An 11,764-nucleotide genomic window follows, 5' to 3' on the forward strand; every position below is an offset into this window, starting at 1 on the left:
GATCAGTATTTGATCAAAAAAGATCCAATGGTCATTAATATAAGAAATAATATATAATAAGTAAGGATATAAGGGTCATTTTTTAAAAAATTAACACTGTTAGTTAGATTTAACGGAGAGGGGGCGATTGAACTGTGTTTTACAAAACACAGGGGGTTTGTAGCCTATTCTCATAACAAGAGGATTTATTTTGCATACTTTTTAAAACACAGGGCGGTTTTAAGCATTTTGTCCCATCATTATATGATGAAGAATTTTTCATGTATACATACACATATATTTGGGATAATTATGTTTGCAATCCTCATCTATCATCTATTTACACAAATCATTTCTATTCTTTTGCATAGTTAGAGAAACTACTCTTGTTCAAAAATTGATAATTTGTGTAATGATATTAATATTTTTACGGGGTATGTTTAAGTTTCAAAAAAGTAAGAAATTATTTGTACAAGTGATAATAATATTTTAATAAATTTATATGTAAATATCTCTAAAACATAGTGATAATTTGTGTAAGTAGGTCATGGGTATTTTTATTTTTTTTTTGCAAAAATTACTTAGTGGTGGGGGAGCTTTTCGAAGTCCTCAATCCTTTTATATTAAAACACACAAAATAATTAGAGTGTGGAGAGCTATCTGCCTAGAATTTCTAGTAAAGTAGTACTATTCCCTTATGGGTATTTTCTTTGAACGTCTAAGATTGTTAAATTGTAGTATTAATAATAAACCCCTTTTCTTTTCTGTCGTACCCTTGCCGCTCTCTCTGTTTTCCCAGACTTCGACCTTTCCATCACCACTTTTGAATTCGATCTTTTTCGAATTTTCGTGCTCCAATCTTCCGCATAATTCACAGTGAAGGCTGCATATATATACGGAGACGTAGATAATGGCGGCGGCGGCTGCAAATAATCAGCTGAATGTGGAGGAGTGGCCGTCGTGGGGCTCTCGGAGCGTTGAATGCTTTGAAAAACTCGAGCAGATTGGGGAAGGAACCTACGGGTGAACCAAAGAATTTCCTTTTTTTTTTGTTTGGTTTTTTCTGCCATTGGGTAGAGATTAAGTTGGTGAAAACTCTCACTAATTTGCTGGTGTTTGATTTTTTCTTTTTATGGTTTTTTCTGCCATTGGGTAGAGATTAAGTTGGTGAAAACGTAATTGTGTTTTGGCGTTCAATTGTTGTTGATTTGGCATTTGTGTAAGAAAGGTTGGTTTGTTTAATGCAGCTTCTAGGATATTGTTGTTCCTCTTTTTCTTGATTTAATTTCACTTCTTCTCCCTGTTTGGTGTGGGCACTAGTTGGTTAAGATTTTCATTTGTCATAATTAATTGGTATTATGTAATTATGGCTTGTTTCAATAGTATGCCACTATTGCCGATTGTTCTTATTTTCGAAATCTAGGTGAGAGTTTTCTTTTCATTGTTCGCGTTGTTTTCTAGTTAAGTGCTATGATGGGTTTATTTGATTGTTTACGTGAACTGATTATTGTCATTTTAAGTGCTTTTACCTACTTCGTTCTGATGCTTTTCGAGTTTTGGATGGGTAAAACAACCTTGATAGACTATAGTTGTTTTGCTATATAGATGATCTTAAGAGAACTGCTAACTTTTACTGGAAAGTTTACATCTCAAGCTCTTAAATTTTTGTTCTTTTGGTTATGGATTTACCTGAAATGGTACTCACAGAGAGCTGAACCTATGTGAATGAGTTCTAATTCAATCAAGTCAATCTTTTAACTTCATGTTGCATTATGAAAATGGATCTGAAATCTGGATTTCGTAATAAGTGAGCTTGCAGTTCAATTTGATCTGTTCCATGCCATAAATTGTCTAAGTGAGGAAACAATATGTTTTTGATTAATATCACACATATAAAAAGGTGCCTTCAGGTCTAGATCTCAGAGCAACTCACACCTGTTGGATGTGAAAGTCCAGCCATTTTGGTTGCCTGGATGATAATATCTGCTATTCCTTCTAAGAAAAAGAAAAGAGCATGGGGTTTGGCATAGTTGACCAGCTGTCTGGATTTTTTAATGCCTCTTTCCTCGTTTATGAACTTGGAATCCTAGCTCAACAGTTTTCAATAGCTGTAAGACAGTGTATGTGCTTGCAAGAGCACATTAGAGGAAAAATGTAGATAAAGCTTCATAAATTAGTTATGAGTTTTTCTTCTAATCCATATATGTATATCTTGTTCTACTGGTTGTGGTAGGGCCTTATGTCACTGTGTTGTGGAACACCATGAGGTCTGTTCTCTGTATTGCAATACTATAGTCCATTTTAAAGGACGTCATAAGCAAATTTGAAGCACCTTTGAACTGTATGGTTTTCTACCTTCCGAGTGAAGTAAACCTTATAGTTCAATCAATGCTTATTCTTTGCTAAGATAACTTCCTGTGCTTTTTGGTTTCGCTAGTTTGGCTGGTCAAGTTTCTTTTTGCGTGATTGTGTTTTCTACTCACTGTTTCTTTTTTCTTCCGACTCCCAGTCAAGTATACATGGCCAGAGAAAAGAAAAGTGGAGAAATTGTTGCTTTAAAAAAGATACGCATGGATAATGAAAAAGAAGGGGTATTGTTTCTTCTCCACACTCATCTTGTGTCATAAAAAATTCCCATATGTGGGAATGCCAATAGATGACTTTGGTAGGTCTCCACAAACTTTTTACCATCAAATATCTGAAAGTATTTGTTTCTTCTGCAGTTCCCGATTACTGCCATCCGAGAAATTAAAATTCTAAAGAAGCTACATCATGAAAATGTTATTAAATTGAAAGAGATAGTGACATCTCCTGGTACTTCTCTATCTAAATTCAAAAGTATATTCATTGTGAGTTTTTGCTATCTCCCATCTCTCATTTGGAATGTCTTAAATATCTATGCTAGGCCGTGAAAGCAATGAGCAAGGAAAGCCTGGTACAGCGTAACTCTTTGCTCTTTTATGATGAGATCTCCCTTTTTATGTTAACGAGTAGTTGTGTTAATATGATGCTTTGTTTTGATTACAGATTGTAATAAATACAAGGGAAACATTTACATGGTCTTTGAGTACATGGACCATGACTTGACTGGCCTTGCAGATCGTCCTGGACTGAGATTTACAGTTCCACAAATAAAAGTACTATAAGCTTTGCTAGTACTTGCGATATTAACTATATTAATCCTCTATCAGTAGAGTTATACTGAAAATATTAATTTGCAGTGTTACATGAAGCAACTGCTCACGGGTCTTCATTATTGTCATGTAAATCAAGTGCTTCACAGGGACATAAAAGGTTTACACGTGTTAATAATTAGATTCAATGCTAGCGAAGTGGACAAAATTGACACGATAACAACTTTGCAGGGTCTAATCTTCTAATTGACAACGAGGGAAATCTGAAGCTTGCTGACTTTGGACTTGCACGTTCCTTTTCCAACGACATCAATGCCAATCTTACAAATCGGGTTATTACTTTGTGGTACAGGTAAATTATCTATCTTTGATTGATCATTAACATTTCTTAATCTAAATCTCCTTGTAGTGCCATTAACTAAGATTGTGCCTCCACTTGTGCTCTTGATTGTAAAGACCTCCAGAGTTGCTTCTTGGAGCCACTAAGTATGGTCCAGCTGTTGACATGTGGTCTGTTGGTTGTATCTTTGCTGAGCTATTGTATGGAAAACCGATCTTACCCGGAAAAAATGAGGTCAGCTATTTTAAATGTTGTGAACAATGTAGGTTGAGTTTCTTATGTGAAAGTGTTTTATGTGGACTGTATGTATAATATGCCTTACAGATTACTCTATGAAGCTAGGTCAAAAAGGATATGTGTATATATATAGATAGACACACACATGAACAGATATTTACATACACAAACATATACAGGTATATATCTGAAGTGACTTTGCCCTTCATGGTTACTCTAAGAAATCTTTACATGGTTTGCAATTATTGCATACCTTGTCCGTTTAGATGTGTGGGGATATGGATCGCAATATTGCACAAACATTTAAGGTAAGTTAGATGGAAAAGAACTTCAATGGAGAATTTTTTTCGTACCTCCTTAAGAATGCTGTGTCAACCTTGCCAATTTACTCTATGTCTCAGTTTGAGTTCAAGTTTCTCCCAAGAGTGATGCTGGAATACTCATTGTTGTTAAAGCTACAGTTATTAATGGTACTCGTGATGCGCAAGCCCAGCGCCATTTTCAGAAAATGGCGCTGGGCTTGCAAAAGGCGCAGCGGAGACACACCTTTTTGTGTGGTGGCGCGCCTTTGCAAGCCCAACCCTTTTTAGGGGTTTAGCTGGTAGAAAAACTTCTGCGTGGTCCTGATGACATAGAGACAGCTCGTGGTGGAGGCGCAACCGTGGAATTCTAGGTGCGATGTGTTATGCGGCAGTGGCTCAACGGAGATGGAGACGTTGGTTAGGGTTGGGTGGGTAAGGCAACGGGTACAAGATAGAGTTTCTCAACCCTTTTTTTATTCAATAAATAAATATATATCATATAAAGTGTTAGGAATCTTAGGATTACAATTGAATTACGAACATGGTATGGATATGATTGTTCTATCTATCAAAAATATCAACTACAAATAAGGCAAATATACACAAATCTCCTAATAGATCTTCTAACTATATTTAATTGTTTGTGCATTATTAATGTTAAAAAGTTATTTATGTTTGAATATATAATTTATTTATGTAATTTGTGTTGTACTTTAGAAAGGCGCGCGATGTGCCCAATGCATCATGGTGCAAAGGGGACGAGCCATGACGCACCACGCATATTCACAGAAATGAATTATATATTCATACATCAATATCTTTTCACATCAATAATGTACCAACAATTAAATATAAACACTAAAATTATTTTAACCATTATACCATACATCAATCGGTTTAATTAACTTAGGTCCCCTAAAAGAGTGCGAAATTACACTTTCCCCTAATGAAGTTTTGAAATTACACTCACACCCCCTCCAAAATTCACTATTTACACTTGACCCTCTTTTGTTAGGATTTGGACAAAAAATGCTGACGTTGACAAGAAAAGTTGCATAAATTTTCAATTTTACTCTTCATTTAACGTTTTTATATGATAGTTTTGTACTTATGAAGGCAATGTTACAAAAATATACATGGGAATGTTACGTGAGGTCAAAATTGAAAATTTATTTATTTTTCTTTGCTTTCATCAGCATTTTCCGTCCAATCTCTAACGGAAGGGGTCAGGTGTAAATCGATAATTTTCGGAAGGGGTGTAAGTGTAATTTCAAAACCTTTTTTTGGAGAAATTGTAATTTAGCAGTTTTAGAGGAGGTCTAAGTGTAATTAACCCTACATCAATATGTTAAACAGCTAGTCTCACGAAACAAGCGTTAAAAAAATGCAGGAGTATTAAGTAAAACCTGCATAATTATTATAAAACGAACAAACATAAAATATCTGTCACTCCGATTCCATTTCTTCCCCAATTCCATCATCATAATACTTTTCATTATCTAGATTTCTAGCATTCAACATCTTGTTCATCATCATCTCTAACCTGAAACTTGAGTTGCCGCCATTATTCTGCTGCTGAGAAGCTGGAGAGGAATAGAAGGGTTCCTGTTCTTTCTTCTCTATTTTCTTTTGTACTTTTGTTGATTTTATTTTCAAAAATTTTAAGTTAAAGGCTGTTCTTCGACTAGCCTGGCCTTTATTGGACTGAAGCAAACAGTCTTTTAAAAAGTTGAGCTTTGCCCAGCCCCAAAAATGCTGGGCTGCAGAACCTGTGCCTTAACTTGCCTCTGCGCCAAAGCGTGCCTTCCCTGTGCTTTTTTGCAAGCCCAATGCTTTCTGAAAATGGCGCTGGGCTTGCACCTTGGCGTGCTACTAATAACTGTGGGAATACTGATATTTATTTAAGGATAGTGAGACAAAAGATGGAAACTAATAAAATCCTAGGACCTGTGCACCAGAAAAGGCATTTGCTTTCCGTAGTGCCCAAAAATTAATCTGATTATGGTTAGTTGGATATTCTGTTCCAAACACATCAGAACTAGTTACTTTTATCTATAATCATAAAATGATAATCTGTACAAAACACGATAGGATCTTGGCCTTCGTATCATATATAAAATATTGGCAAAAACGCTTGGCGGTAGCAGAACAGAGTCTGTGCATGGTTAAACTAATTCCCAATTTAGAATCTGAATAGGAGATGCTAGATAAATGTGGGAAGTTGAATTTTCAGACTTTGACCAGATTTGCATTTTCTGTGAAACAAGTGCCGCCACCCCCGTGAAATTATAGCATTTTATGATTTGGTTTCAGGGTGATAAGTACATTTTTGTAACATGGCTGGTTCACGTTTGTACAAGAAGTTAAGAATGGGAGGAGAAACAACGAAAATAAAAAGTGTAGGGGAGTCAGGCAAGCTCTATCACAAACTCAAAGTAACTTAAAGAGCTTCATATTTTCATAATCTGTGAGTCAGGCACAAAGGTAATTGCACATGCAATTTCATTCTAAATCAGAATGAAGAAGTTGATTATTGAGAAGTATGACTTGGCGGCCTGGAATCTGCTCAAGTAGTGTCAGATTAATCACGACTTTGCCTTATTGTCTGAGTTTAGAATACGCTTCTTGGCCTTCTGAAATGTAGGAGTTGTGCCCTCTATGTCCTACGTTATTTAGTTAATTGGGAATTGCCAAGGTAATGATAGGCTTGGTTTTGAAAGACCTGATTCATGCATAATTCTTGGGACTGCACGAAAAGCAAATACTGTTGTATTTAGGTTTGCACATGGTGAGCTCCTGATCAGGAGAGAACTCTGCAGCTGATGTTTTACATATGAAATTATTATGTAAAAATCTTCTGGTTTTCTATTGTTCTTTCTCATTCCTTAACCATTAGGATAGGTGCATGGTGACCAAAACAGTAATACATTTCATTTGTTCGTTCTCCGGATAAAAAATAACTATAGTAATATGAAAAATCATAATATTTTTTATATGCCAATGGTTGTCCTCTCCTAGCTATTTGATGGCAGATTAACTTGATACATCAAGTTATTGTTGAAAATTGAATGTTATCAAAGAGGAAAAGGAAGTGGATAAATGGGGGAGTTTGAGTAGTTTTGTGGTGTCTCCTCGCATTCATGAATCATGGTGATGCTGTTAGAAGAACAAAACTTGGTTCATTTAATAGATCAAACTAAAAAGACTTCTAAATTGTTCTTCATGAAGGAGGCTTGTCTGAATATTGAAATTGCAGATAAATGCCCTGGTCTTAGAATTTATTTCTTGGTTCCAGGAGTTGTTTATCTGAGTTCAACTGGAAGGCATGAAGCATCCATTCCCAGGTTGCATGGAATGTTCTGAGTGTAGAAGAATACTTGCATGAAGTTGGGAAATAATTTTTTTATCACAAATTGAACAACTGACATCTCATTGGAAGGGGGAAACAACTCATCAATTGGGTTGGAAAAACAATGGTTCTTAAAGTTGGGTTTGGCACTGCTGTTTGCTATATTTGACAAAAGGGGAATAATAGGGTGTATGGGAAGTCAGAAATTGATGTTTCATCTCTTTAACCTGATATGTGATATGCCAAGTCTAGGCTTTCCTTTGTCTGAAGTTCTGCAAGCATTGATCAATTTTGGGCTTGACTACAGTGGCGGCTACCTGTTTCCAAATTTTGCCATATTATTTTTCATTTTTTATTAAAGTTTTTATTTGTGCTTTCACATAGATGCTTGTGGGAGTTATCATACATTTTAGTTTCTGTGGATAATCCCCTACATCTTCATGAGTATTTGCTTTCAGTATATGATTGACATATCTTTGATCTATTGGTATTTCGCCTTTACTGACTTTTCCAAATTTACAGATTGAAGCTTGAATAGTGTCATGAAAATGTTTCATATTATTTATCTTAGTTTTTTCCCTTGTGTAGTCTAAATATGTTTATTAATATTAACTTAATATTATTTCGTACTCTTGTTGCAGCCTGAACAGTTGAATAAAATATTTGAGCTTTGTGGAACCCCTGATGAGTTATCGTGGCCTGGTGTTTCAAAGATTCCATGGTATAACAAATTTAAGCCATCACGTCAAATGAAAAAGCGAATTCGGGAGCTCTTTAGACAGTTAAGCATAAGCAAAAGTGTTAGAATTATGCTATAATAATTACAACTGTTCTGTGCATGCTTTATGGTGTCCTGAATGATCGTTTGCCATGCAGTTTTGACCGACATGCTTTGGATTTGTTGGAGAAAATGCTGGTTCTTGATCCAGCTCAGGTATCTTTCTTATCCAAAAGTGTTTTGTTTCAATTAACAGCAGTGGACTGGTGGGGTTTATTATTTTGGTTATTGTCTTGATATTTGGTTGCATAGACTGATCTTAGCTTCTAGTGTCAAGCCACGTGTTGTATGTACAATGTTATGAAGATGTGTTTGTGTTTCTTTTTCCAGAAATTTTTACTTGAACTGTTAGGCAGTAACTATAATAATGATCAACTGTTCTTTGATGAAATATGATCACAATAACATAGCCATATTTGGTAGATGACGGCAGTGCTAGAAAAGATATGTGAGAAGATATTACTATTGTATTTGATATTTAATAATGTTACTGAATGTTCTACTAAGGAAGTGATAAAGTTTATTCTAAAGTAAATGCCAAAGAACAGGAAGATAAAACATTTTTACTGCAAGTGGTTATAGATGGTGAGACATGCAAATGTACTGAACTTGGCTTTGTTTGAGGCAAAATGTTAATCAATGGATCATTTTTAATCAACATGGAAATTAACCAGCTCTCTGGCACAGGTTCTTGATTAGCTGTTAATTGAGCAGGTGAAAATTATTACTTTGATAAAAAGCTATGTTGAAAGCTCATGTCAACATCAAATCTGTCTAACATGGAAATTAATTAGCTGCTCTGGCACAGGTTCTTGATTAACTGTTAATTGAGCGGGTGAAATTATTAGTGCGAACTTTAATAAAAAGCTACGTTGAAAGCTCATGTCAACATCTATCTGTTTGGACATCTGCTAATACTTCGAACTTGTTTAAGAAAGAACAAGTTCAAATTTCTGACCGAGATTGAATTTCAAGTACCTGAACTAATAATATTAATGTTAAAGCATCTGTAATAGTTCAGCTTGTAACTGGCTATATTTTGATACTCCAGCTCACTTTAGATGGTTAAGCTTGGAAACCAAAATGATTCAGTGAAATTTGCAGCTCTAGCATGCTATACCTATGGTATCTTTATTTTAACTTTTGAACTTGATATCAACATTTTCATTTTTATCGTTCATTTCTAAAGCTAAGTCATGTACCTGATGCAATATCCCAAAACGTACTTGAAACCAACTAAGTTGCAGGAAGTTGATCTGCATGTGTTAATCATATACGCTTTAAATACTAAATAAATACAAATCAAGAAAGATAACATTGAAGATTTGAATCTTTGATGTTGGACACAAAAGGCAAACTACTAATCAATTTGAAAATCAGAACTATGCTTCAGTTATCAAACTACCAAGTGAATTTCAGCCAGATGGCTTGCTTTTCTGTTACCCAACTACAAAAAGAAAGATGAACTAATTATAATTCCATACTGGTCATGAAATATAGGTAGCACAAAAATTATGCTGAATCATGTAATTTTTTGCGTAGAGTTTGTATAATCATTTGTAAATTCTGCTGCTCTTCTAATTATATTTATGGATGATGTTTATTTTAGAAATTATGTAAGAAGTATCGAACCAGGGTTATTAACAAACTGAGAACAATAGATTAGCAAAAGTTGTAAATTCTCATGCGATCTTGTTACTTGTCATCAAATTTCCTTGTTAACTAGTACATGATGTTTTATGCTTACTTAGGAAAGTGAATCAATTGAGAAAATTGAGAAGCTTTAATCATTTAATATTTATAATTTAATTAATTTATTTTCCTTTGCCTTTCTTAAACCTCAACTTGCAAAGAGAATTTCAGCAAAGGATGCTCTAGATGCTGAATATTTCTGGACTGATCCCTTACCTTGCGACCCAAAAAGGTATGTGTCTATTAAGCTTCCCTTCAGATTCCCTTAAACTTAATAATTTGTCTTGGAGCCCCTGATGAAGTCTGAAGATTTGTTTCTTGTATTAAAATTAAGTGAATTCCTGAATGTTATAAAGTGTCGTGAAAGCAATAGTTGATTATGTTTATATACTTTGGCTGCCATGAAAACTTCACTCTCTCTTTTCCCTTGATTGATCAGTTTGCCAAAATATGAATCCTCACATGAGTTCCAGACGAAGAAAAAAAGACAGCAGCAGCGGCAAAATGAAGAACTGGCAAAAAGACAGAAGTTGCAGCATCCACAGCAACATGCACGCTTGCCTCCAATTCAAACCGGACAACCTCATCCTCAACACTGGAATGGCCCTGGCCAGCAAATGGGCAATTCTCAGCCGCCTCTGCCTGGTGTGCCTAGTCATCATCAGTATGGAAAGCCTCGTGGTCCTCCTGGGGGGCCCAGTAGATACCCACCGGGAGGGGCTGCTGGTGGATATTATCAAGATCGTGGAGGTCAAAGTGGTGGTTATAATAGCGGTCCGTTTCCACCTCAGGGGCGAGGACCACCTCTTTATCCTGGAAATAGTGCTCCTTCAAACGCTCCCCGAGGAACTGGTGGTGGATATGGAGCACCTCCTAATTATTCCCAAAGTGGTCAATACGGGGTTTCTGGCGGCAGGGGTCCAAATCCACAAGGTGGTAACAGAAATCAGCAGTACGGTTGGCAGCAATAGCATTGAATAGCGATTGAGAGGCGCAAAATTGGTTCAATACAAGTAAGGATGGGAACAGTCGACCTGTACTGGTTATGCAGCTGAAATTTCGGAAACGATCAACAACCTTAGGTAATTGTTACTAGACTTGTATAGCAGGTACTCGCGTCTCTGTTATTCAGAAAGCATTTTTCAGGATCGTGTTCAAGGCTAGGTATAGGGATTGCCTTTCTGTGACTTCCAGAACCGATCATTGAACATATTATACTATCTAGAAATTTTTTATTCTGTCGTGTGATGATAAGTGGTGAAAGATCAAATTGGTTTGACCAGAAATGTTGCTGATATATATCAGAGATGCTAACTTTTCCGTACATGGCAGAAGCCTACAAATCAGAATGGAAGATCTCAACTTTTTTTCCGCCCATTAAATTGCAGAACCTCCCTGTGTTTTTGGTAAAATAGCGAGAAATTTCCCTTTGTTATTTTTATAAGCAAAAAATTCCATCACACTTTACTTTATAGACAACCGGGGCATCAGCGTACTTCACGGCTAACTGAAGCCAATGCAGATAATTCCTTTTCCGAATGAAAGACGATAGGGAGACTCCTATGTGCGAATTCACATAAATGTGGTTGACCGGCAGCAGCCTTCACTATATGTCTTAAATAGTGAGAATTTCCATTTTGTTAATCTTATAGGCAAGAAATCTTGTGTGTTTTGTAAAATACAGTAAAAAATCCCTTCTTTGTGAGAAAATAATAGCGAGAAATTCCCCTTTGTTATTTTTATAAGCAAAAAAACCCGTATGTTCGAAATAGTGAGAATTTTCATTTTGTTAATCTTATAGGCAAGAAATCCTCTATGTTTTGTAAAATACAGCAAAAAATCCCTTCTCTGTGAGAAACTAACGGAGAGTGTTTGACACTCCTTTATTGTTTGAGTGGGCTACATTTTTTTGCCATTTATTGGGTTGATAAGCGTAAACCGTCCATTTTGCCC

General features: G+C 35.8%; 1 protein-coding gene across 1 annotated transcript; it reads left to right on the forward strand.

The window, feature by feature from the left end:
• Positions 1-721: 721 nt before the first annotated feature.
• On the forward strand, positions 722-11,097 carry CDKC;1 (cyclin-dependent kinase C;1). The gene is made up of 12 exons (XM_011092241.3): positions 722-1,002; positions 2,489-2,570; positions 2,703-2,793; positions 2,885-2,914; positions 3,007-3,116; positions 3,201-3,273; positions 3,345-3,465; positions 3,570-3,687; positions 7,983-8,122; positions 8,218-8,275; positions 9,973-10,043; positions 10,251-11,097. The coding sequence occupies exons 1-12, from the start codon at positions 890-892 to the stop codon at positions 10,780-10,782; spliced, it is 1,539 nt and encodes a 512-aa protein (XP_011090543.1). The 5' UTR covers positions 722-889; the 3' UTR covers positions 10,783-11,097.
• The last annotated feature ends 667 nt before the right edge of the window (positions 11,098-11,764 follow it).

Source organism: Sesamum indicum, linkage group LG9 (genome assembly GCF_026168435.1).
Source record: "Sesamum indicum cultivar Baizhima isolate 11 linkage group LG9, ASM2616843v1, whole genome shotgun sequence".
NCBI classification, from domain to species: Eukaryota; Viridiplantae; Streptophyta; class Magnoliopsida; order Lamiales; family Pedaliaceae; genus Sesamum; species Sesamum indicum.